The 27609-nt window shown below is 44.4% G+C and overlaps 2 protein-coding genes across 3 annotated transcripts; one reads left to right on the top strand and one right to left on the bottom strand.

Annotated features, from left to right (window-relative positions):
• Positions 1-84: 84 nt before the first annotated feature.
• On the top strand, positions 85-6082 carry LOC146175898 (galactosylgalactosylxylosylprotein 3-beta-glucuronosyltransferase 3-like). Of its 2 annotated transcripts, none has more exons than XM_084582263.1 (6): positions 85-352; positions 444-523; positions 603-764; positions 946-1124; positions 1429-1550; positions 3175-6082. In XM_084582263.1, the coding sequence occupies exons 2-6, from the start codon at positions 457-459 to the stop codon at positions 3452-3454; spliced, it is 810 nt and encodes a 269-aa protein (XP_084438389.1). In that variant the 5' UTR covers positions 85-352; positions 444-456; the 3' UTR covers positions 3455-6082. The 2 variants fall into 2 exon arrangements, with proteins under 2 accessions (XP_084438389.1, XP_084438388.1); XM_084582262.1 differs by having other exon boundaries at positions 840-1124.
• A 1016-nt stretch (positions 6083-7098) lies between these two features.
• LOC146175897 (bifunctional lysine-specific demethylase and histidyl-hydroxylase NO66-like) lies at positions 7099-27489 on the bottom strand. Its single transcript, XM_084582261.1, has 12 exons — positions 27135-27489; positions 26872-26976; positions 26289-26467; positions 21568-21888; positions 19805-19912; positions 19663-19697; positions 18513-18607; positions 17892-17975; positions 17318-17422; positions 16871-17012; positions 15580-15694; positions 7099-8927 (listed from the first exon to the last, which is right to left on the bottom strand). The coding sequence occupies exons 1-12, from the start codon at positions 27180-27182 to the stop codon at positions 8666-8668; spliced, it is 1599 nt and encodes a 532-aa protein (XP_084438387.1). The 5' UTR covers positions 27183-27489; the 3' UTR covers positions 7099-8665.
• Positions 27490-27609: the final 120 nt, after the last annotated feature.

Below are 27609 nucleotides of genomic sequence, written 5' to 3'. Positions count from 1 at the left end.
GCTTCCGAGATCCGAGATCCAAATCGTATGCAAATCCCACAGTAGGTCGTGGCAAATCCAATGCCTCCTCGTCGACGCACCGGCCACAGCCAGCCGCTAGCCAAGCAGGTTGGGCCAGCTGCGTGATCGGATGGTGAAGCTATGCTGCTATGCTCGCTTCCACTTCAAAAACATACCAATGACAGCTTACTCAAGATTTATGAAACGTCCTAGACTTCCTGTAGCTTTGTGCAGTGCTCTGGATTCGAAGCACGCATGTGACTATCGCAAATGGTCGCTCAAATCAAACGCCGTAACACGTTCCTGACAGTAGCTGTCTGCTTTCTCGTCGCGTGGCTCATTGTGCAGCTGAGTAAGTTCTCTTTTCGTGGTTCTCGGTGTTCACCGATGCTGCACGTCCACAAATATCAGCTGTGTTTTTCTTTTCTTTTTTTTTTTTTCAGTAACGACGCAGCAATGTTTGGTTCAAAGCCCAGTAACTCTCGCCTCAAGCAGTTGGAAGTACCGCTGTCTGCAGACCATTGTAATTTTCAATATCTTCAGAGCTTGACCGCTTTTATTACTTAAGCTTCTTCGCACTCAGCAGTCGTGGCGATGCGCAGGTGGCGAACCTGCGCTCCTCGGGCACACATGCAGGCTGCATCGATTCCGTCGAGAAGCTTGCCGATTGGAAACGGCTGCCGATCATATACGTAATAACACCGACGTACGCGCGCCCCGTTCAAGAGGCCGAGTTGACGCGTCTTTCGCACACTTTTCGTTTGGTGAGTCTAAGAGGACAAGAATCGTATGATCTTCTGTTTTCTTACTTTTTACGAGTCGTCGTTCCCTTTCCTCAGGTACCGCACTTACACTGGATCATTGTCGAAGATTCGAGGAACCGAACGGCTTTAGTTTCAGACTTCTTAGCGCGTTGCGGCGTGACCTTTACTCACCTGTATGCAGCCACGCCTGCTGATCGCAAGCTGAGGCCTGACGATCCGAGCTGGCTGCTTCCAAAAGGAGTCCTCCAAAGAAACGAAGGCCTACATTGGCTCAGAACAAACGCAGCGCAGCTAGATGTAAACGGCGTTGTCTACTTCGCTGATGACGACAACACGTACGATCTCCGCCTATTTGACGAGGTGGGCAAAAGGAAAATGATGGTGGCTTGTTTGCAAGCCGTTCAAGCAATACTGTTTCAGGCCTGCTTAGTAATTCAAACGTGATTATCAGAGATGAATAAGTTCTTGTCAAGGATTCATGATGCCGCAACTTGTAAATGTTCATTTCTGCTCCATTTGCATACAGAGGGCTAGCTAGTAAACTTGTGCGAGTACATACGTGCATGCTCACATCAGCCAGTAGCCATGATTTTTATTACTGTAGGAAACATCAGTTTACAGCGTTGCCATGAGCCATGTTGCGAGTGAAACCTATGTCTTGCAGATCAGGAAGACCGTCAAGGTCTCTGTGTGGCCCGTAGGTTTGGTAGGAGGCCTCATGGTAGAGGGTCCAATTGTTAAAGATGGGCATGTTGTTGGTTGGAATGCCGCCTGGAAGCCAAACAGGTGAGAACAGCTGCATTGCCTTCTTTTAGGGGTGGAACAATCCATCTTTTAGCTTACTTCAGCATCGCAGTAGCATGTTCCCAAAATATTTATTGTAGCTACGGTCATAGCATGTCACTACTATGATATATCAACTGCGATAATCAGTCTTTTAGCTTACTTCAGCATCGCCGCAACATATTCTCAAAATGTTTTTTGTAGCAAGTGTAATGTGTTCACGTAACGTCTGTTGTGGGAAACTTATTAACAGTATAAATGGTTGCACAGAAATTGGAGGTTGTGTCTACAGTAGTAGTGGCTGAGTGCTTAAAACTGCTGAACCCAAGGGCACTGGCCCAAATCCTAGTTGCAGTGGCCCCATCTTGAAGTAGGTGAAGTGCCAAAGTATCCGTGTGCTGTGCTAAGTTGTGGTCTAAAATAACTTGGATACCCTGTACTATGGTGATCCTTTCTCTATTCTTCTTTCCTCACCATTTCCTCATGGCACAATTCTCGTGCACACTGAAACAAGATTGTTTCTACAATTTCCCTTCCGCCAAAACCAGTTATGTATAATTCTTCCTATAAGCTAACAGAGGTCGACAGAAATATCTGACATTACAGTTACAGTACTTCACGGAAAAAAAATAATGGTTCAAATGGTTATGCCAAGTAAGTGTCACAACCCAAGTGGTACACCAAATGTGTCCCTAGGCTTAGCTGCATTAATTGTATTATTTATATGTTAATGGCAACAGTACACATTGTGTGCATGACTTGCTGCTGGCCAGAAGCATCTGTAAAAATAATTCAAATGGTTTTGCAAAATTAATGGGCTACTTGCAGAAAAGCAAACATCCTTTTTTTTTTCATAATTGACAATCTGTAAGTTCGTTTGGAGTAAGGAGCCAATGTAGACATGACACAGGTATATTGAATTTGGCACTCACCTTTGCTTCACTCTCATTATTCCATTCCTCCTTAAACTTGCCCTCCATCTATAATTCCCTACTCATGAATTACTGTATAGCCACATTACTCTTTTTGTACTATTTACATTGGTTAGATTACAACTGTGCCTAGAATTGCTTGCTTTGTCATGCATTAGTAGGATGGCTGTCTGGATACATAAACACCTGCTGGAAATCTCCAGTGGTGGTTGTGCAGTCCGCTTAAGATCTATTCACACTTGTGAATCGCTAACGGCAAGCAACCAGGGAGATGCTCGGCTCGACCTAAGATGACCCGCCGGTCGCATTCCCGCGTTGGTCCAATAATTTGAAAGGAGACTTGTCGATCTTGATTATTCTCCAGTAATGAAAAGGCGGATGTAGAAATAACTTCCATTCACTTCATGCACCGCTGATTGGTTACCAGTTTGTGACCTATAAACGCAAGGCTGGAAAATCAAAGCAGCGCTCTACTGGCCTGCGACATGCTTTACGACCAAAACGGTAGCACGTCGTCTGTGAGTCGCAAATATGAATGGGCCTTCAGTAGCATGGGCCTTCAGTAGTCTTGTCTATTATTTCCACCATAGTATCATTGGTGATTATGGTCATTCTTCTGACGTTTCTGCACTACGCTGCAAAAACATGATGCAAGCTGTAGTGACAGTCCATGTACTGACACCATCTTTTGGCAGGCGCTACCCTTTGGACATGGCAGGCTTCGCAGTCTCTCTTCGTCTACTGCTTGACCACCCTGGCGCTCAGTTCCGGCTTCAGTTGCCCCGCGGTCAGCAGGAGTCTTTCCTGCTGGCACGACTGCTGTCAGGCCCCGAGGAGCTGGAGCCTCGCGCTCGCAACTGCACCCTCGTGCTCGTGTGGCACACTCGTACCGAGAGGCCAAAGCTAGATCAGGAGCGACGACTTGCCAAGAAGCGCCTGAAACAGGCTGCTGCTAAGCCACACTCCCAAGCATAATTGCGTGGATGCACTCTTGCAAACTCGGAGCTGCCTGATCACACCAGATTTAAAATTCTCAGAACACTGTGCTCTTTAAGCCCTTTTCAGGACAATAAGGGCACTTACTTTCTTTGTGCTACCACCTATTTTTATGTTTCAATACTTTGCTTAAATATGGTTTCGTCTGTGTCCATTAGATGAGGCTGCAAGTCAAAAGATTGAAACGTCCTTTCTTTAATGTGCTGACAGTGCTTTGACTACATGCGATCTGGCAAAACAAAATCATGACATCCGCTTTTGTGTTTGTGCGTGTAGAGAGGAACAACCCGAGGTCACAATGAGTGCTTGTTTTGAATGTGAGAGATGACAAGTAATGAGGAAAACATATACCGTTCTGAAAATACCATAAAAACTGGAATGTAGGTCGTCCCCACCAACTTGGAAATCGGGAAAAAAAGAAAATTTACTGAATCCTAAAAGTATCAAAACACATAGCATTTTCATTTGCTTTGAAATGCTGGTTGTATGAACAATGCATGCCAGAAGGCCATGACATGTGCGAGCGTAACTTAGTCTCCCAAGTAATCTGAACTCGTCTGATGACAAGCACTTTTCGCTGCCCACATCCCATAAAGCATCATCCTCTGTACCGTCCACGCAGTGGGCAGGGGTTGTCGCCAAGCATCTATTCATTGTAAAGCATGCATATTATCTTGAAAAAACTTATTGAGCTATTTATTAAGTGTCGCCGCAACCTCACCACATCATGCCGATGAAGACTGTGAATGGGGGATGTTGAATTCGTGCACTAATTTTTGCACTTCCTCAGTTTTTCCAGCAATTACTGGTATCTACGATGAGGGTACACTTTTTTGTCATGGCTTTTAGAAAAACAATTTGACTTACATTTCAGTTTTTATTAAATGTGCACATTTCGTTAAGCTGAAAGACTGAATATTGTGTGGTAATTTTCAAACATCTTACGTTTAACCCCACAGCAGTGGCTCAGTTGTTAGGGCGCTGGACTACTGACCCCAAGTATGCGAGATCAAATCCCAGCTATGGCGGCTGCTCTTCGATGGAGGCAAAAAGTAAAGCACCCATGTACTGTGAGATGTCAGTGCACATTAAAGAACCCCAAGTGGTCAGCACTTCCGGAGTCCTCCATTGCGGCATCCCTCTCATAGCCAGAGTCACTTTGGGACATTAAACACTACAAACCGAACCAAACCATCTTATGTAGAGTTTGTTTTCAGAACTATCAGCAGAAAGAATCCTATCGGAATGAACAAGAAAATGCAAAAGACAACTAAAAATGGTTGGGTTGTTGGACATGCATATGTCCAACAACCCATATGAACCCATAGGCATATATATGAACATGCCTGCTTGGCTCAGTAGTAGCATGTGGTAACTCTGAATCCAAGGGCTTCAATGGGTTCAATTCCCATCTCAAAGCGCTGCCCAAATAGACCTTTCCGCAAATTGCAGTGCCGCACCATCCCCTGGCGGATCCGCGCAAAGCATGATGGGAGAATGGAGCGATCGCCACCCGCGTCGGCTACTGGCAAACGTGTTGGCGTGCTGTGCCACTGCTTTCTGCCGTCATGCGTCTTCGTGCGCTCTGTTGGTGCTTCCTTACAAAATGCAGCGAGCCCCGGATTGCTTTGATGGTTAACTGCTATTCTTTACGCAATTTTTTTGTGACTTTTGAAGCGAAAGCTTCACTACGCCATGTAAAGCCAAGGTCGTCGTGCGTGGCACACACCGCTACAGCAGACGCGCCATAATCATGCCAACGAGCTGCTTCCGTCACCGCTGGGCTCCAGATGCACGCGTCGGCTTGGAGAAGAGAAGGGCTGTTTCCGCACTGCGCATGCACGTGCCGCCACAGGGAGCTGCAGTGGGCAAACGCCGAACTTTTTCATGTCGACTGATGATCCATGGATTTAGAATGCAACCCCCAACTGTCAACACGATGCAAAGGAATGGTGGGCAGAATGTAATTAAAAGAAAACAGCGGGAAGCAACAGCGCAGCAAGGACGCTGAGATGGCAGAGAAAATTTTGCCTGAGAACCGGCAGAGTCGGAGAGACATGAGTGCGGCGGCACTCCGCTTTCCCATGGGCTTTGCGCGGCCGCTCGGTGGTGCAGCGGAATTACTGGAAAGGCCTGTTGGCAGTCCCTGCCAATTCAACCATGACATGCAGTCTCATGACATCACACAAACCACTGACCAGCCAATTGCTCGGCCATGTCGCCACCTACTTGCACGTAAGGAGGATCGGAGAAACGTGCAAAAGTCAGTGAAATGCAAAAGCAGGGGTTCTTAGTGCTACCTCACTAAAGAAAGCGCAGATGTTGGTAGTGTGCCACTACGGAGAAAGAAGTGTGAAACTGATTTTGGTGCAAACAGTGCTCTAATCCACTTTGTGCTAGTCGTTTTGGAGTGTTTCATGAAGCGGTTAGTGGAACCCAATGGGACAAATAAACCTCACTTTCTCTAACCCCATCAGTGCCAATGGTATCTATAAGTCCTGCTTTATTTTCTTACACTATTCATAACAAAATTGTGGAATTTGTTGAGAACCATATCTCTGTACCTTATATGCACATGCAATAAATGTTTTTTCATTATTTTCGCTACATGCTGTTCCACAGAAGTTAAAATGTGGCGCACACATTGAGCCAAAATTTGAAAGCTTGCAGATTGTTTCGCCACGTGTTGATATAAACGAGAACTTGAGCAGGTGTGAGCTGTACCGATTTCAAAGCTGAGTTTCATAGCTGGAGCAGTAGAAGACCCATCATACTCTGTCATTAGTGCATGATGCCCATATACTGTGTTACTAGTAGTGCATAATGCCACATTAGCAGCTGATAAAACACTGCCTTAAAGCATGGGACCACATTGAACTTTTAACCAGAATGCAGAATGTGAAAAACAAAGCAGTGCACCTTTTTTTGCATCTTCACTATCGAATAAAAAAAAAAATACTTGCTTCCAGTCGATCAACTGGGATATATATGCATTGACATGTTCCCACATCAGTTAAGCTTCAGCGGAAGTGAACAAAGTGCAAATCGCTAGATACAATCCATTCCCCCCTCGCCATGATTTGTGCCCTGTGTGCTACCAACAGACTTGGCGGGCACAGAGACTCGTGTTGCAAAGCTAGTGATGATGTTTAATAGTTCCCATTTAACGGAGCCAGTCCTAAAGTGCAAGCAAGACACTGTCACTTAAGTCGTACCCATGACTAATAAACGTTGTATGTCCACTGCAAGCTTCACAAATTCGACCAATGTTGTAGCTGTGAAGAAACACTAACAGCATGCCACAGGTTTCTATGCGCACTGTACCGAGTGGACCTGAAGTTGCTAACCAGAAAAAGTTTATGCTGATAATTTGCATTTACGTCAAGTGTGCAGGAAACAAGTTTTGCTGCACAGATGAGCATACAGCTACAGACAAGCTACACGTGCTGCCATTCGCCATTATGCATGACAGAAGAAACTACAAGCCGTCTATTAAATTTTAACTGCCGTTGTGCAACATATGAACTTGTGGTAACAAGATTGTAAGTGGACTGACTCCACAAAAAACAGTACTTGTTTCTTAATTGTTCACACGTGTAAAATCAAACCAAGAATGGAAAAAAGGGACCTGCACACAGATAAGGGCGAGAAGGGAACACAAGCGCAGTTTCAAAAAGCTCTTTCTACAGTTCCAGGTCGCCATATCACAGACTGTCTGTAGTAAAAAAAAAAATCTGCCACCATTTTAATAGTTTTACTGACTTGCACAATCTTCACCTGTCTTTTTTATAAAGGATGCCTTGGCCACCTTATGTGCCACCTGGTCACTGCTCCACCTCAAAACTTGTTTCTGCCAGCAAAGGCAGGCATGCGCCACAATGCAGGGGTAAATTTGACCCAGTTTTTTATTTCAATGAAGGCTGTTCTTTTAAGAGATTCAACACTGGCCTGTCTGACCGATGTATACCCTCCCACAGGTGAAGGAAACTTGGTACACAATACCAGTGAAACACCTGATGAAAAGAGTGGCATGATGCTTCATGCCGTTTGCCATACTCTTTGCTTCGGCCATGATACGAGGGCACAATGAGGCCACCTTGCATGGGGCAGGGAAAAGAAAAACCAATGCACCATATCGATTCGCCACATTCTTTAGGATATGGGAAACCCTGTGGACATAGGGTAGAAATGTCTCATCTGCTTAGAATGGCCACTGTCATGGCATGTCCTACTGTTCAGTTTGTGCAGAAGCATCTTTGCCACAGCAACAGTGATGACACAGGAAATCCAGCCTTCATCACCCTAACAAAATTACCCGGTTAATGAGGTGCTCATGTGATAGATGTGCACAAAACTTAGACAAGGTGCCCTAAAAGCAATATGTTTCGATGGCCCGTTTCACAGCCTTGGAATATGCCAACCAAATTAATAATGTACAATAATAATTGGTTCGCAGAAAGGGAAAGGTGCAGTATCTGTCACACTTGTTTCTGTGTGCACCTGAACCCCGCTGTAAAGAAAGGGAGAGAGGTGGGAGTGAAACAGAAAGTAGAAAGAAGAGCCTTTGAGGAGGGCTACGGAGTAATTTTGACCCCCTGGGGATCTTTAACATGCGCTGACATCGCACGGCACATAGACCCATCTTCGTTTCGCCTCTATCGAAACGCAGCCGCCGGCGGTCGGGTACACAGCGAGTGCTACATCTAGCACACGTGATCTGGTGCTGAAGTCAGGTTAATATCTAAAAACTGTAGTTTGTCATGGTCCGGTAATTTGCAAACAAAGTTTAACCCTTCCCATGAACCTCTCCCACAGTTACAGTGTAAAGAATCAGGTCGATCATTAAGAAAAACCAAATAATCGTCAACATACCCGGGAACTTTCAGAGTTGTCTCATCACCCCCAAAAAAAAAAACGATTTGCTTGCTTGCGTTCCTTTCTCGTCCTTGTCTTTGTGTGCAATCCTGTTTTATTCATCATGATTGCAATGATAATGGCCACTGATTCTAAGCGCCAAAGCACGTTTTTCAATCTTTCATTGACTCAAAGTAACAGGTGTGGAGCACAACACAATCCGGACTACCGCCCTTGATCCAGTGTTCATGCCCAAATGGCACCATTCGTCTAAAAGGACAGCCTGCTCCTTCAGACTGCCACTGAAAGATGTGATGATAAATCCTACACACAAGCCTAGTCATCAGATATTTCCAGGGGAAGCTTGGATATGAGCAAGCCCTTGTCATAGAGAAGGCTTGCCAGCTCAAGCCGGTCAACGGGGTTATCCAGTGGGAGGTCGTCGACCTTTAGGTAGCCAGGGTAGGCGTGCAGGAGCGCCTCCACAGCTGGGGCCTGGTCTTCTTCCAAGACAATCCACTGTGGCTCGCGTCCTTTGTACCGTCGACTGTTGTCAAAAGAATGGTAGAGACGTACTTCCTCCTCTTCTACAACTAGCCTGCAAGGAAGAAACAAATATTGCCAGCATCAGATAAGAGACGAATCAGTAAACACTTCAGACACGCCAGCGCAGACGCTACCATCGGGAACTGCAGTAACAACACAACAAAACCAGAAGATGCAACTTTTACAATAAGAGAAATTTGTTGCACGACAACTTGCTTTCTAATTAATGCACAACAGGCCACTGTTACCAGCAATATACATTATCTCAGGCGACTGTATACTGTTACAGACCACAGCACACGAAGTTGTCCCACTTATAATGCTTGAGAAATACAGATATGATGACACTGCAGCACCATTGTGCATTAAATTTATAGCAACTAAAAGAGAGAGGTAAACTTCAAACCCTTTAGTGACAGATTGGAGAAAAATGTTGGTTTAAATTGTTAATTTTTATTAGGCCTGTGTGAATAGCAGTTTTCTGGTTGAGTAGGGAACGGTGATTTTCTTCAGATAATTCTAAAGCACGTATTTCAAATACTTCTAACACACAAAGAGAATGGCCGATGGTTACGATACTCCACGGCACAAAGTTCGAGCGCAGCTCGTCAGGTATCTCGCTTTTTCCGACATGATGAGGTAAGGAATCAAAGTAAATGTGTGCTATGTCAGCAGAAGTCGGAAATTACCGCAATAAGTAACTGTTGTGTGTTGTGTGTTGTGTTGGGTTTAATGGCGCATAAGCAGCTCAGGCTATCATGCGCCAAGCACAAGGTTGTAAATGGCGTACACTATTTATTCTACAGTTTCCGTAAAACATTTGCTTCCTTTAAAAAGCTAAAAACACATGTTAGATCGACAAGTCCGCTTTCACCTAAAATCAAAGCTGGATGGAAAGGAATGTGTTCATCATAAAATTGAGTAAAATACTTTTTCCTTAGCATTTCAAATCTTGTGCATGAAAGTAAAACGTGGTTTATGGTGAGTTGCTGTCCGCATTCTTCACACAGAGGTTTGTTTTCTTTTCTCAACAAAAAATTGTGCGTCATATGCGTGTGGCCAATGCGGAGACGGCATAAAATCACTTCTATAAAACGTTCTTGATTGCGACATGATTTCCATTCCCCTAAAGTGGGCTTCACCAACTGCAGTTTATTATTTACCTCCTTACTCCATGATGACTGCCATTCGTCCTTTAGTTTGTTGTGCACCAGCATCATACAGTCCCTGTATGGCATGTCTATGTTCTTTATTCGTTTTCCATGGGCCTGGGCAGCGCAAAAATCTGCTCTCTCATTGCCTCCAATGCCGACATGACTCGGGACCCAACAAAACGTTATTTTATGTCCTCGAGCAGAGGCTGTTGATATGTTGTGTATGATTTCCCCGAGTAGTGGTACAACTGCATTTTTGTGGTGAAGGGCTGTGAGAACACTTAAGGAGTCTGTGTATATAATACTGTTTGTAATGTTCTCATTTACTATTTTGCTTACAGCCACTGCCAGAGCATAACATTCAGCTGTAAAAATACTTGCACACTGAGGTAATCTCACAGTTTTTTCCCATTTTCCATGCACTATTGCACTTCCTACGTGTTTTGTTGTCTTGGATCCATCCGTGTAAAATTGTGTGCAATTGTCATACTTTCCTTTAAGAGCTAGAAATTCTTGCAGGATGTGTTCAGGTGGTGTTTTATGTTTAGAAAACTGAGTTAGTGTGAAATCGCACACAACAGGAAGGCTGTACCATGGTGGCAGTGAATTTTGTCTTGATGCAATATTGGGGAGGGCGTTTAGTATTCCTAATTCTTTGCATTTATCCTCAAATCGAAGTAACAAGGGTTTGATTGACTGAGGCCTATTTTTGGACAATATTCTGGAGGCACATTTAGTGACAATGGGGTAGCATATATGCTTTGGTAGGGAGCGTATTTTCAGGATATATGAAAATGTGAGCATGGTCCTTCTAAGTTCTAGGGATGGTTCGTTGGTGTCTACATAAAGGCTTGCGATAGGTGATGTCCTATAAGCACCAGTAGAAAGACGCAAGCCTGAATTATGTACAGGGTCCAAGCGCTTCAAATATGAAGGTCTTGCTGATCCGTATACAATGCAGCCATAGTCTAGGCAAGAGCGAATGACTGTGCGGTAGATGTGCAAAAGGCACGTCCGGTCAGACCCCCAGTGTTTGCGTGAGAGGACTTTGAGTATATTCAGAGATTTGGAAGCTTTCTTTTTCAGGACGTTTATGTGAGGAAGAAAAGAGAGCTTCCTATCAAATGTTAAACCTAGAAATTTGTGTTCGTGTTTTACTGGTAGTGTGATTTCATTTAGGTAGATGGTGGGGTCAGTGTGCAGTCCTCGTCTGAGAGAAAAGAGAACAGCCACAGACTTTTGCGTGGAAAACTTGAAACCATTTTTATCTGCCCATGATGCCAGCTTATTTACAGTTAGCTGAATCTGCCTCTCACATGTAGTTACGTTTGATGATGTGCACGCAATTTGCAAATCGTCTACGTAAACTGAATACATAATGGATTTCGGTATTACTTTAGCTATAGAGTTCATTTTTACTATGAAAAGTGTGGTACTTAAAATGCACCCTTGGGGCACTCCAGTTTCTTGTGTGAAGTTTTTAGAAAGTACGGAACCAAGACGTACTTGGAAGGATCGATTATGTAGAAAGTCAGCTAGACATTTTAGCATCCTGCCGCGAATTCCAAGCTCTCCCAAATCTCGCAGGATCCCAAACCTCCATGTGGTGTCGTAGGCTTTTTCAAGGTCAAAAAAGACGGCAAGGCAGTGTTGCTTATGTAGAAACGCTTCTCGAACTGTATTTTCGAGGCGGACAAGGTGGTCAGTAGTGGAACATGTTTTCCTGAAGCCACACTGGTGAGTGTCAAGCAGTTTTTGGGATTCGAGGACAAACATCAATCTTATATTTAGGATACTTTCAAAGCACTTTGCAAGACAGCTCGTCAGGGCTATTGGCCTGTAACTACCTGGAGAATTTGGAGACTTTCCAGGCTTCAAAAGTGGCACTACAATGGCCTTCTTCCAGGACTCAGGAATTTTCCCCGATATCCAGATTTTGTTAAACAGTTTTAACAATGCTTCTACAGAGGTTTCTGATAAATGGGCTAACATTTCGTAGTGCACATCATCAGGTCCTGGTGCAGTGTGTTTGCCAGCTGACAGTACTCTATGTATTTCTTCTAGTGTAATTAAAGCATTAAAAGGTTCATTTATGCTACCAGTCATTGGGAGTTTTTGTTTTTCAACTGTTGATTTATACTTTAAAAAAGATTGTGTATAGTGCGTAGAGCTTGAAACTGCAGCAAAATATTCTCCCAATATGTCTGCTTGTTCCTCTATACTGGTTTGTGCACCAGAGGTTGTGAAAAATGGAACTGTGAAGGGGGAGTACTTTCCATCTAGTTTATGTACTTTTTCCCACATGTCCTTGGATGTAACTGAGCTGTTGATAGAAGATACATACCTCTGCCATGATTGCTTTTCAGCTGTGCGGCGGATATACCGAGCTTTAGATTTTGCCTTCTTGAAATTTATCAGGTTTTCATGTGTTGGGTAGCGGCGTAAAATTCCCCATGCTTTATTTTGTTCTTTTTTTGCCTTTCTACATTCTTGCGTATACCATGCTTTACGATTTTGTCTCACCACACCAGAAGTCCGTGGAATGGCTAGGTAAGCGGCGGCAATAATACGTGCTGTGAAAGTTTCATTTAATTTATCCACATCAGAACTCTCCGAAAAGATTTCTTCTAGGGCAGCTTCCTCGCGGAAGAGCGCCCAGTCGGCCAAATTTAGCTTCCAGCGCCGTGGTTTTGTTAGGGTGATTGATGGTGATGATGCTAGGCTGATAATGACTGGAAGATGATCGCTTCCATAGGGGTTGTCAAGGACGTCCCATTTAAAATCGGTAAAAACACTTGGTGAACAAAAAGACAAATCTAGGCAGCTGAATTTGCCAGTGCTTGGAGAGCAGTATGTGTGTTTCCCCGTATTTAACAAACAGACATTGTTGCACAGAATAAAATTTTCTAAAACCTGACCTCTGACGTCGGTTTGTCTGCTTCCCCAAAAATAGGAGTGAGCATTAAAATCCCCAACTAAAAGATATGGCTCTGGTAGTTGTATTAAAAGAGTTTCTAAGTCATGGAGTGTAACGGTTTGATGAGGATCAATGTAAATGGAGCATATTGTTATGGCTTTAAAATGGAGCACTGTGACTGCAACTGCTTCGTATGTAGTTTTAAGGTCGATTTTTCGGGTTGGAAAACCACCTTGGACCACAATAGCAGTGCCACCTGAGAGTCTGCTTGGGTTCTGTCGATCGCAACGAAAGACTTGATGCTTTTTAAGGATGTTTTTATTCTGTGGTCCAAGGTTTGTCTCCTGGAGACACAATGCGACTGGGGAAAAAGAACCTAATATATCTGTTATGTCAGTGTAATTGTTTAAAAGTCCACGACAGTTCCAGTGAACTAAAAATGCCATAGTAAAATATTAGTTGAGGATGGTTTAAAAACCTAGGCAGTTGGGTCCTTTGGACCTGTTATTGGGACTTTGTCCCTTCGTTTTCGCTCGAGAGAGCTTTGCCGCCGCTGACGCGGCGGCGATGAGGGAGATGTGTCCATCACATCCTCAGATGTGTTGGACGTTCGTGCAGAAGGCACGGGTGCACTTGTTTTAGGCCTTGCCCCTTGGAACAAGGCCTTCGGGCCCGCTGACCTGGGGGTCAGCGCAGCCTGTTTTGGGGGTAGTGGAGCAGCACCAGCTGCTTCCACCAGGGGCGCGGATGGCACCACCCCAGACTCATTTTTCGTGGTCTGGGTAGGTGCTGAAGACTCCTGTGGTGCCGCGCCCTGCTGCGCCACAGAGGAATAGGAAGGGTGTTGGATTGAATATCGTTTGCGTGCTTCGGTGAACGTGATGTTTTCTGTTACCTTTAGAGTGATTATGTCCTTTTCAGTCTTCCACACCGGACAGCTACGCGAATAAGCAGGATGGTTGCCCTGACAGTTTGCACAGAGATGGGGTTGAGCTTGGCAGTCATCGGTTTGGTGCTCATGTGCAGCACACTTTGCACAAGTGAGTCGGCCTCGGCAGCTCTGAGCACCGTGACCGTACTTCTGGCAGTTAAAGCAACGTCGTGGGTTCGGAATGTATGGTCTCAGGTTGAGTTTTGTGTACCCCACCTCCACAGACTCGGGGAGTACGCTCAGTGCAAAGGTAAGGACAAAGTGTTTAGTCTCGATTTCTTTGTTGTCACGTCTTATTTTTATTCGGTATACATTTGTCACGTGTTGCTCTTTCAGCCCTTCCAGCAATTCCTCCTCTGTCATGTACTTTAAATCTTGGTCAGAAAGAACACCGCGAACAGTATTCAAAGAACGATGTGGGCTAATCACAACAGGAATGTCACCAAAAGCGCTGACTCCTGAGAGTTTCTCATACTGATGATGATATAAAAGTTCTAACAGCAGGTCTCCATTTGCAAGCTTCTTGATTTTGTAACCCTTGCCTATAGCTTCAGTCAGTGTCTTTGCAACAATGAACGGTGAGGCTTGTCTTGCTGTCTTTTCTGAGTGCTCACTATGAACTACATGAAAGTGTGGGAAGGTGCTCTTTGTTTTCAAAAAGAACTGGGCAGTTTGGTCGGTGCGCCCTCGTTTCGAAGGAGGGCGATCAGTTGAAGAAGAAGAGGAAGCCATAAAAAATGTATATTGTTCGGCTGCGGTGCCAGCCACCCACCATGGAGCCCAACGAGGGGACGGGACAGGAATTGGCAATCAAGTCCTGCCCACGCCAGCTGTACACCGTAACTATAACCCAATATGGCGTAACTCAGGGTGGTTAGCCACACAAGGTTAACCCTCGCCGCCTGGAAGTAGGAAGAAACGAAGAAAGGTAAGAGAAGACAGGAAAGTTGTAAGAGAGGGGATAGGAAAGTGAAAGATGGAGAGGAGGACAGGAAAAGGCGACTGCCGATATCCCCCGGGTGGGTCAGCCCGGAGGTGCCGTCTGTGGGAAGCGTGGGCCAAAGTGGTGTGTTGCCTCCGCCGAGGGGCCTTAAAAGGTCCAAAACACTCGGCATCGGCTCAACCACCAGGATCCCCTTTTCCCCAGACACGACGATGCCACGCACGGCTAAGCGTGGGTGCTCGGGGTCCGTGGTGTCGCACAAAACACACAAACACCTGCTTTAACAGGTGCCCCCTGCGGGGGCAATAAGTAACTGGCAACTTTTCTGCAATTCTTCAGTTACTCCTCTGGTGCTGTAAATGACCACTGCAGTTAGCTACACATTTCAAACTGAGTAATTGTAACAGTAAGTGGTTATTTAGTTTTTGTAACGCGTACAAGACTGATGGCAACACATCCCTCATCACTCCTACTAGGACCTCCAGCGTTCAAGCATGGTTGGTATCGCCCCAACATTATCCAAATAATAGAGTATGCCCAATTCATACAGACCTTAGTCCATGGCCGCAGGCCTCACAACAATGACAAAAAACCTAGTTCCTACACAAAAAAAAACATGGACACTTGCTCAGACCTTCACACGTGCCTTGATGAAAGAAACAGAAAAAAAAAAAGGCTGGGAAGGTTAACTGGCACCAAATTGAGATAGTGGCCTCGCGAAAGCTAGCAGCAGATGGTACTCTCGCAAGACACACCCACCTGACTGCATTTCTGCGAGCAAGCCGCACATGGGTATCTGGGTCTAGTTCCTGCACATCCACCACTTGGCCGTATTGCCAGCGTTCCCCGCTGTGGACACTCCGGCTGCGTTCCTCTGCATGGAATCCAGACAATCAACAACCCAAGTTCCACTCTTGAACACCATGAAAAAGGTTGGGAGAGGAGGACACCAACTCTGCCTTCAAGGTCATGATGCGACAGCATTAATTAAGGAATTTTTTGCTGCCTCATTGCATCTTTTTTATTTTTTTTGCGACCTTACAAAACCCTTTTTTTTTTTCTTCCTCAAGTACTTCAATTGGAAAATTCTGGACAGTATAAGCACATCTATTAACATCATCAACGTTCTGAATTATGCATAATTAAAGAACAAATGTGGAATTGTAATCCACAAGGAAACTACAAAATGAAAAAATCTAGCGGAGATTTAGAGCAAAACTTGGGATGAAATGCAAATATCATTCCACAATAAAATGTTGGTTAATATGCTTTTTGGGCACAGAAATGTTCAGAATCAAAGTGATAAAAAGTTTACGTATAAAGACAAAGTTGCACTCCGATGGTATTTCCACCTTCAAGAGAAAACCTTCACTAACCAAGTCTAGCACATCGAGGTGTAAATCAAATCAGTACCTCAATGTGCAAGTTAAAAGAGGAATACCGACATTCAACAAGCAAAGAATGGCAGTAAAGTGCCTTGTGGACAATAAGTAGAGAAGATGGACACATGACCTTGTACAAGCGCGCATTATTCAAGTAGAGGTGCAGTCGTAAAAGTTCGATGACATTCTTAGAAAAGAGCAAGGAATGTCTGCACTCGAACTGGCAACACCCTTTCCCGGAGTGGCACAGAAGTTTAAAATGTGTGTCTAAACGGTCATCTTAAATGTTGTGAAAATAGTCTCATATGGGGGTCATGATTTTACCAGAGTGCTGTCATCGCATCTCACGGCGCTAACAGAGTGATATGGCCTTGTGCAGCTAAATGCCAACAAAGAATGGACAAACAACAAACAGTGCTTTGTGGCAACACAAAATGTTTAACATTTGTACTTCTAAGATACTAATCATGGCTGGCTGTCATTTCTTTCCTTTCCTTGTTCATTTCTGCAACTGAATGAATCGAATTTGTTATTGTAAAAGCATGTAAGAAGCCAAACAAAGAGAATGATACGACATTTTGACAAGTTAGAGTTTGGACAATTTCTTCAATACAGCAACTCGGAAAGCCTGGCCAGGGACGCCATCACGGCAAATACTAGAGGCATACCTTGTGAAAGAAGCGGCGGAAGTGCTTCGTGCAGGTGGGCCTTGCCGCACTGGTCCACGGCTGCGTCGACAGGGCAGTAATTGACTAGTTTCCTCACCAGGTGGCTCACCTTCTCCAAGAAAGCCTCACGTGCATCGCTCGCCTGCACAAGTTCCGCCAATGCAGGCACTCCATTCTTGTATTTCAAATGAAACAAATGAAATGAAAGTCGGTGTTTTGAAGGTGCAAAATAACACTAAAACTACACAAGTTGTTTACACACATTGTGTACTCAAGTTTACTGCATTCGTTTGTTCACAGGAACTGAATATTAGAGCGCTCAAAATAAAAACGTTTTCGAAAGGCACCATTTGTGTAATACAGCACATACTGCAAAGCCATGTCTCAAGTCGCACAGCCTGCAGGGACAGTGAAAGAAGTAGAAAATGGCAGCTGAGGGACACTGACCACCTCTGAATTGGCTATGCCCATGTAGTTGAGGTAGCCTCTCGGCAGCGATTTCCTGTACTCCACGTCTTCCTCAATCGCCAACTGCACTGCTCGGGGAATCATCTGAAAGGAACAGATCAGAACAACTGCATCACCAAAAGCCTTCATGTAGTCAAGCTACGCCAACCAAATACTCTGCTTTCTTTGCGTATAGTGCCTAGGCAGCACCTAACCTAACCTAAGCCATCTTAACACGACCATAAGTCAACCCAACTACACCTAGCCTAACCTAACCTAGCATTTGCTGCCTGTGAAAAATGCTTCAGAGTAGTACTGCAAGTATTGCTTAGCGTATAGTGCTGACCAAAGAGCAAATTCCATTATATATTCGCACCAGTGGCTCCAAAACCTCCTTGGCACGTGGCCATCACGAAGTCCTCACTCTGCTCTCTCAAGGCCACCTGGTGCCTACCACTGTGCAACAGAATTTTTCCTAATCACATATAAAGGACAAAAATAGCCAACAACAAGGTGACGGCATGATAGGAACTACAGAAAAAGTGCAGCAGGACAATTTCACATGATTACAAACCTTCTCAAAAAGGTCTCCCCATGTGTTTCGTTGGCATGTAGAAAGCGTCAGGTGCAGAGAGTGGACATCTTCAGGAGTGTAAGCCTGCAAATACAATGGCATCAGAAACACTGCCACAATACATTAGCCAATGATTAGACTCCAATAAATAAGACTTCCGTGAGGCACTGTCATGTACCTCATAGGTACATATTAATGACCACCATTTCAGACTCGAGTCCAAAAAGATCAATTTCGCTCACTAAGACAGAAGAGGCCGGGAAGTACTTGTGGCGTTCGGAAGTTCTATTTTTCATCCAGACATAGATACAAGCATCGCACTTGGAATCGGGGAAGACACTACATTGTGATTTCAAACATGTTCAATAGGATGGACGGCTAGGCCTATGACTTTTTGCACTATCTCATAGCTGCCGCACAATCTCATTGAAGTGGTACACAACTGCACCAATAATGATGCAGCGGCAGCGGCGCGCGCGCACGCACACACGCTCGCACGCACACGCACACACACATATAAACAAAAAGCTCTGGGTGCTAGACGCTTCAAAACAAATGAGAGCTCGGAAGTAGAGCCGCAAACGAAATTTAGTTTAGCACCCCTTTTAGGTTCTCGAGTACCTGATGTATGATGCCACGAGGAAAATACAGCAGGTCCCCTGGCTCCAAGACTGCTTCCAAGATCGGGTTCCCCACTTCATCAGGACCAAAATTTCCTGAAAAAAGTCACGACAGATGCAACTAATTTAGAACCAGAATACTGCATGACAAACAAAAACTTCACTAGCAGTACCATTGCTAATTGATTTGAAATCAAATTCATGTCAGTGGCCTCTGTTATGTTAATCTAGGCCAAACGTTGAGCACACTAGATACTTCTCTCTTCTTTCTCACATTTTTGTAATTTTTTTTTTGTGCAAGACAAGGTACTCAAAAGAAGTCCTAAAAGACCAAGAACAACTGCTATAAGCTATGAATCGTGCAACGTGCAGCAACTATGCAACCCAAAAGTTGGCATGCGGAGCAGACCATCGTTTTTCTCATTCTACACAGGTTTGGAGCTTCAAGAGTGCCAAAGTGTCCCACTACATGGTGTTATCTGTTGAACCCTGTGGCGTGAAGACTTTTGATCAAGGCTCTTCCAGGAAAGGTGCTATGTACAAAATGAGCAGGGTACTTCTAGGCCACACTGCTGCTACTGCATCTTGATTTATGATCGGATCAATCACACTACTGTCCCATTCTATGTTTAGAGAAGTATTTTTGTTAATTTCTTTTCAGCCTATTACTTTAGTACGCCTCTTTTTATGTTCTAGACATAGCGACAACTAAATTCCCAGCAGTTAGCTTGCAATGATAATGGCCACTCTCTGCTCGATTGGAGTGCAGCGTAATCACACTATACAAAGCAAAGCACTGTGCGGCTTGCACAGATACAGACTCCAGCATGGTGGAATGAGAAAAGGAAGGGACAAATCTAACACTTTTGATCAGTGATGATGCCACAGATAAATTATTGCAGTAAGAGAATCTGCAAACAGTGCTCTTTATGCTAAAATAATTTTCAATCATTGTTGAGAAGTGCTTTAGGACCCGTATCAAGTGACTTGGAGGACATCCCCTAACCAGCAAGTTCCAAGCCACATGAATATCCACACTAACTAGGCTTTCAATAACACATGCTCACTGCAAGGCTTCAGTCTACTTAATTTTCTTTTACCCAAAAATTTGCCTACTGGGTGAGCATAGCAGCAGAATAACATTCACTTACCACTTGAGAATCTAGGCAGCTCCTCTGAGGGATCCCTGCAAGAGACAGACATAGTTGCTGATGATCACAAAGAACTGGAGGTGATATGGTACACCTAACAAACTGACCAAGGGTGCCAGAAAGTCATTTGTAGGGGACACACCTTGGGGCATAAAGGCGCCAGCACTTGCGGCCTTCCAGCTGAACGACAAATGCCTCAATGTCATCATAGTGGGGAGCAAACCCTTGGGACCCGGCTGGTGTCAGGTACCTGCAATAAGAACAGAGGCAGAGACAGCGGACATCACAAGCGTGCAGTTCGAGATACAAAAAAGTGCAAAGCTGCAGCGGAGACTAGTGTGTGCTGGCTGACCCGAACTAGCTCAGCACAATGGGACCATGAAAATTTTGTTCTTCTTATCAGAAGTTCACCGCAACAGAACAGCCGCAACCAAATGCTTGGTTTGCCAGCATTTACCAAGAATTAATTTTTTTCGGCCTCCTTACTCTCTCTTCCACAGCAATTACTATCTGTGTTTTTATTTCAATTTTGCTTTCTTTCTGGTCCAAGAACAGTGACAGTGCACAGATGGGTAGCCGTTTTTCTCCTCCTCGCGCATTCCACAATGTGGCTCTCTGTACAAGAGATACACCACATGCCTTTCTTTTCACCTGACGTGATGCCCATACAGCACTGCTATCTGACCATCTCTGCAATGCAATGTGTGCACTGTGACAGCGCGTTCGGTGAAAATTCGGAGGCCAGATTTTAAGACGTAAGTCGGGGACCATACTCATACGCTGCTCTTCGTTAGCCAAAAGCGGGATGCCGCATATGACGCACACATATATACAAGGTCTTGGCATCGAGTGCAGTCAGGCGCAAAGGTGCCTTGGCTTTTGTACACCAGCAATAACTTCCCTCCAAGAAACCGCACCCCTACAAGAAAGCTTCCCTGCAAGTTTAGAGAAAGGTGTGTAGAAGCTATCCAGCAGGGATGCACCTTCTTGAGCAGAAGCATCTTTTGCAGTTTTCACTTCCTCGCACTCCGCGAGTGCCTTTGTGTGGGCTCACTGTGGTTCGCGGTTTGCGCGAACAGTTAACTCAAGTCTTTATATACTGACTTGATGGGAAACCAGCCAAATGGTTTTACCCTATTCAAGTTATTGAGGAATTCATCTTAAATGTATTACGAGGTAATCTTGAAGGAAATCTACTGTATATGCTAGCCTCTTCCACATTGCCAAAATATAAAACATGACAGAAAAATAAAAAGAACAGCTGCGGTTGTGAGGGCGGACAAAGGTGCTTAGCTAGGGCAGAGATGGCGACTTCCATGACCAAAAGGTACTTTGAACAATAACAGCAGTACACAGAAATGCAGGAAAAGATCAGCAAAACCTCCGCACAGAACACATAGTTGTTTTTTGCCACCCGTGGCTCCCAAAATTCAACAAATTTATTGCAGGAAACTTTACTTTTCAGTTTTTACAAAATTCACAAGGCGCATTAGTGCGCTCTGGTGCACCCCAAAAAGCTGAAGAGGTGAGGCGTGCCGCAAAAAGTAAACCAAAAAGTTCTGCAGCACAAAAGAACAGCTGGTGCAACATTGCAAGAAACTCACTGGCAGCAGTTACAGAGAAGGCTGAGATGACTACGACAGCCAAAAGGCATCTAATGAACGAGACAAACGGCCAAAGCAGGTATAGGATGGAATGGTCAGAGCCTACAGACTTCACTCCTAATAATCATTACTGCCTTACTAGGAAGGCTTCAACACATCATGGGCTCTTCTATACAGCGTGCGTCACACCTTAGAAGAGCTTTTACGATTTGGCTCAACAATCGCAAAACCTTCATCGTGCATCACAGTCAAATCACCTTTCAACAGTTCAGAAGGGCTGCTAGAGAAAGAGAACACTTACAGGTTTGCGCCAACGAAGCTGCCAAAAAACTCCTGCAGCATGGAGCAAAGGCGCCAGACAGCACGGCTGTACGTCTGTGGGTTGAGCAGGCGCACTGAGCAGCCCTTCTGGAAGGCGTCCCAGACAACTGCAGCATGGGCACGCCCGTCCGGGTTGTGCGTCTCGCGCTTGCCACCCTCGTAGGTAGTGAGATCGATGTTCTCCGTAAAGAAGAGGCTCCGCTCGCGCAGGATCCGGTCCAGCTGCTCACAGCTCATCAAGCCCTGGTAGAAGTCCCGCTGGTGCCGCCTCAACAGCATGGGCTTCTGCTCCCACAGCTCCCTGAAATTCCATTATGGCAATTTCAACAGGCAAATAACAAGAATCCTGCGATTCTGTAGTGGGCAATTTCAATAAGCCAAATGCAAGAATACCTATGCACGTGCCACCTACAATTACTGGGAGGCTTAGCGCGGAACAGACAAGGACAAGCGCTCGTCCTGCGTGCCTCTCTTGTCCTTGTCTGTTCTGCGCTAAGCCTCCCAGTAATCATGTCTTACCAACTAGCCCAGAACTCTACTTTGCTCAAGTTCATGCTTTTACTAGGTGCACACGCTTTGGGGCATTACACAAAACTGAATCAGTTAATTACACCATATGCCGTGCAACCAACATGCATTTTCTCTTTAGAAGTTTCTCGCAAGCAAACCATTACATCATATACGCTCAATCTTGGACATAGGCTGATGTCTATTACCAGTGCAGTTTGAGCCACATAAACAACTGTACAGCTGGCCAAATCTTTGCAATGGCCACAGCAGCAATGAGATGAAACAGGTGAGAATGACCTATATACGCACAAAAGTTACACCAGCTGCAGCTTGTTTTGCTGGTCTGCTTCGTCACAGAGTACTCTACTACTGTAGTTGTAGAAGCGAATTCTCCTTCGCCTTTACACCAAAACTTTACTGTGCCCGTTTGACCCCACTTGCACGGGGAAATGCCCGCACTGTGAGGAAAAGTCCTCGGACATTTCCCACATGGTGTGGGCAAGTCAAAAAACCCCCAATCCACCCCCCCTTACCCAACAATTCCCGCGAGGACTGGGAGGCGGCCCTGCTCGGCTGCTCTGACCTCACGGCGCAACGCGCCTTGGTCGAGCGGGCTCGGGCCGCGGCCGATGCCAATGGGCCAGAGGAATCTTGTAAATCTCATAAGAGGGAGACCACCTAGTAATTGTAAGGGGCGACCCCTTAAGGACTGCTCCCATACCCTCCCTGTATATATATAAAAAAAATGTTTTTTCATCATCAAGGCTAGCTTCGTACTTAAGCCCGAAAACACTGTGCCAGCTATGGCTCGCAAACTTTTATTGCAGAAATGCAAGGATATCTATGCACTGAAACTTTCAAGGTTGAAATTCAAACCAAAAATCAATTGGTCAAGTTAAAACGAAAATGTGGACTGGACTTGTGCCACACGAGGGACGAGGGCAACCAGCCACGTATTTTAAAGGACCCAAAACCAGGACAGCCAGCCATGTTCAAAAACCAAGAATCAGTTGGTAAGAAGCTTAATCCTTTGACACGTTACGTGCACAATTGCTCAGAAAGTGAACTCGCAACTTTTCGAGAGAGTGGGCTGCACTAGAAAGTGACTTCTTTGTTTCAGGTGGAATTTCATACCCTTCACACCCCAAATAAGGCGATTTTTTATGTGACACAGCAAATGTGGTAAATATTTCATAAAATAGCAAGTGCAGTGACCCGTCAAGTAGCATTACTACCAGTAAAAGGATTCCTTGTTAGTTTTCTTTCTATTCCAGTTTTTGCAATTTCGAGCCTAATATGCACCTCTGAGGCATAATTTGTTTCCACAATCCTGGGCTATTCATCTGATAAGCAGCCACAGCATTTTGATGTTGCTAGCTGCATCAGTTATGACACTTCGCATGAAAGTTCGCACACCCTTGCAAAAAATTGACCACTAGCACTTTGCACTGGGAAACTAACAAGCTGCCATTCTTAGAGCTTTAGTTCACTAAGTGTAAAAATACTTCTCCCCACTTGAAGACATTGTTGACTATCCACCCATCACAGGGAGAGGTCAAACGAAGGAAGAAGAGCGGCAGTGTGTTCTGTTCCCCTCGATAGCTGAAGGAAGAGCAAGTAATGAAAAATAATAGCAATGGAAGTTAAATAGACAAATTAATGAAGTCTACCTTTAATAGAGCCTCCGAGCTGTATTTCCATATACATGACTTTCTTAAGGTCAAAATACACTATTTAAGCAGAATAATATCTCTTTTTGAAGGAAACCAGAAACGGTGCAACAAAGGGACGTTTATAATGGCGGGGGACGAGTGGAACTTTCTTGTGCCATCACTGTTCCTTCCTACACAATGCAATTTCAGCTCATAATCTTCTTTGAAACACTTTTTTCCGAGAGCCATTGAACACAAAGAGCAATGATATCAGCTGCTGTTTGCAGCTAAAAATGAAGCAATAAGGTATAAAAGCATGAATAATGATAGGCCTACGGGATAATTTCAGTTTTCCTCGCAAAGGCACGCACAAGAGCTCCCTAACCACAGTGGACTAACACAGGATAAGTTTTCACTACAGGCAGTCCTCTAATGAGCTGTTGATTACCGGCAGAAAGTTCAGTGCATTCATATTTTTTTCTTCCGTCTTACTTAACCACGGAAAAAAAGCAGTACGGTTGCCGAAGTAACAAACTTAACACAATAATTACACACTTACCGCAAAGAAATTAACAGAAAATAAGTCCACTCTGTTGCTGCCCTGTTTGAAGGGTCACTGAAAACAACTCCATCTAATTATTACTGCTCACCACAAAAATTGACTTCTTGGTTCTTTCTGGCTATGTTGACGTTTGTTCCAGAGCTCTTTAATATTACCAGTTGCAAAACTTCCTGCGAAGCCTATGTATCGAAAAAAAAAAACGAAGGACCGAGTTGATCAAAATTTGGGTGTTTACAGATAATGCTGGCACCAGCGGTCATTAAAGGAAACTGTGTCCAATTTGCAAATTTTGATATTGTTGGTAGATGCACAATTATCTGACGACAAGATCAGTTGAAGATATGCAGCAGCGGAATATTTTAGTGACTCGCTTCTCAGAAGGCAATAATGACAATGGCAGATGGCATTTATTGGCCACTTTCAGATGGCGCTGCAATCCATAAGCCCCTGAAAAGTTCACAATAAACAACCCACTTTTTGAAGAAGAGTTTACTGGGAACTGGCATGATCAAAAAGCTCTGGTTTGTTCAACAGCAAGAGAAATGTTTATGGCTGAGAAAATTGAATTTAACAATATTTGCACCACATAAATCAAACTCATGGCATCACACCAAAAAAAGACTGGTAGCTACCACTTTGATGTCAGAGTTTCTCACTATTACCCAGAGGGAAAACTGGCTTCATAGTTTATGCGAGTCTCCATCAGACATCGTGGACATTCTAAGCATTATAGAGCAAAACACTAACAAATGCACAAACTATAAATTTTAGCCAAACAGTATTGCAAAAACAAGTGGTGTTTGACAGTCACAAATCTCCAATCATTGAAAAGGCTATTGAATTGCAACAAACAAGTAAGAGAATGCAAGCGTAAAATCTGCCCAGAATGAAAGATGGCCTTCAATCTTATTGGCCAAATACGGCACATCATCAAAACCATTTTTTTTTTCACTTGGCATGTACTCTCTTCAGAGCAAACGTCAAAAGAAAAATTTAAACACTTTAAAAGCTTGTTTATTGACATTTCGGAGAACAGCAATGTTCCATAAGTGTGGTATGCTACTGCGTTTTTACCATTATGGTTCTTGTGCACGTGTTTACGCCTCAAAAAAGTAATCTATGCGAGCCAAGTGCCGGTTAGCATCACGTCCTGGCACTGGGCACACAAGCTGTGCAAAGCACAAAGCTTGAAGCAGAAGTCTGTCTACCGCAAGTAGGTGATGGCCGTGTTCATGATGAAAGTGCAACATGCAGATATTTCCAAGAATGAATTCATGAAGTCACCTCTGCATGTTATGTGCGGTCACTACCCGGTTTCAAAACCTGCAAGTAGCATAACTGTCTCCTGTCAAAGTACCTTGCATTTCTAAAAATATATGTGGGTCATGCAGCATCAACGACCATGGCAGCCACTGATGCATGCAACTTTTTCGGATTCAGGGTGAAATGAAACATGCCAACAACAGTTTTGGAGTCAGCTGCTGACTTGTGCTTACTACTGAAATGTTATTTCAATGCACATATGTAAGAAGGAACAGTGTTTTAGGAATGAGGCATCTCAGTCTCAGTGCTCGTAAAAATCCGACTGTACTGCACTAGGTAGCGAGCGCATTAGCCCATGATGCCTACAGCGTCCAAGGTCGCTGAAGTGAAGTGCCACCAGCTTTTTCTCTAAATAATAAACTAGGTGAAGGGTGGTGTAGCAAAGCCTCTGGTATCTGCGACCTAGTGGTAGCAACACCTCTCTTTTGCTTTGTGATCTTCCCTACCTTACACAGGCCCCGTTATCAGTCAGAATTGTTTTTTGCTGGTTAGAGTATAGTACTCCGTTGATATTGGCCAACTTCAATTTGTCCACTGCATCCCTTTAAAATTTGCTTCAGAATGTGTTTGTACAAAGCAAGTGATAATCATATCCATGCGCTTCAACAGCACCTCTTCACAGCACACCTGTGCAGATGTGCTTTCAATACCTACCTAAAAAAGCGGTCCCTTTCGACAGGCTGAATAAGCCAGTCAAAGCAACGTTCTGCAGCACGTTCACTTCCTCCAGAGACAATGGGCTGTGTCTCTTGTGATTCATAAGTGTCAGACGTGCAGCCATTCAAGCTGTCATAGACTGCACACTCTTCCTGTTTCTTGATTTTGGCATTCTTCTGTAACACCATAGTAAAAGCAATATTATGCATTAAATGATACGAAAGGCATAGCACACATTCAATGGTAAATCATAGCCAATCAAGTTTACTCTACCACTCGGAACGCCATCTACAATACAAATTGCACAAACGCTAGTAGTTTTCACCCCTGTTCGTCCTTCCAGCAAAGCAGCCTGAATGTTTTAAAGCACGTATTGCCACATAACCATCTGACGGAATTTTAATTTGGCTAGTGATTTACTGCAATGCGTATGAGTACGTATGTGAAACGAAGCTTGTTTTCTAGGAGTAAATAGACTGGTCTATGTCTCATTCAACTCATAGTGATATTATTTACCTTAAAAACGAAACGGGATTTCTTAAAGGTCATTTCAAGCTCAATTCAGTGATGAAAACAGCACCTCATGCAAACTGGAGCTACGTTTTCGTCGTCGGTGTTTTTCAGGCTGAACCTCAGGATACCGGGAGGCAGGAGCCCTGGCAGGTTTCTTCCTTGCTTTCACTTCCTGCATCAGTTAGGCAATTAACGCAGAACTCGCATTCCACAACTCACACACAACCGTAATCGACGGGTTGTCATGACAGTTGTTGAATCCAGCAGCTTAGCAGCTAAAGCATTTGACAGACGGAAGCCACTAGCCACGATGTCAGAAAAATTTCTCACCTTCCGCCTCCTGTACACTGCAATCGCAGATTCCACCTTGCGATTCATTGCGCGTGCCCACAAACGCGGACGGCTTCAGAGCACGTGCGCTAAGGTTGTGAGCAGCCAGAAGGGAAAATGAACCACAACACCGCAAAATTTAGGGTCGTGCTACCTTTAGGGGTGGTGATCCTACGAACACGCAACTCAGTGATTAACTACTGAGTTTACTAACGCATTAATACCATTGTTTACATGCCGTTCATGCACTCGCGCACATCTGCCGGCCTCGCATTGCCAGCTACAGTTTGACTTGGCTTGTCCTGCTTCTAGCAAAAAAGAAAAAGCCTATCAAAACTACAGTGGCAAAACTGAGCAAAGGAGGCTTTTGCGTGTTATTATTTTTTTTTAATAAAAAAAGAGAGTGCGAAGAAAAAGAGAATAAGTGATTTGACTTCGCTTTCTTACATTCTTCTTTAGTAATTTCATTTGTTTG

This window comes from Amblyomma maculatum, chromosome 10 (genome assembly GCF_055883805.1).
Source record: "Amblyomma maculatum isolate TAMU_Amacu chromosome 10, ASM5588380v1, whole genome shotgun sequence".
Classification (NCBI taxonomy): Eukaryota; Metazoa; Arthropoda; class Arachnida; order Ixodida; family Ixodidae; genus Amblyomma; species Amblyomma maculatum.
Note: the sequence above shows the minus strand (reverse complement) of the source record. Positions and strands in the feature narration are given on the sequence as shown.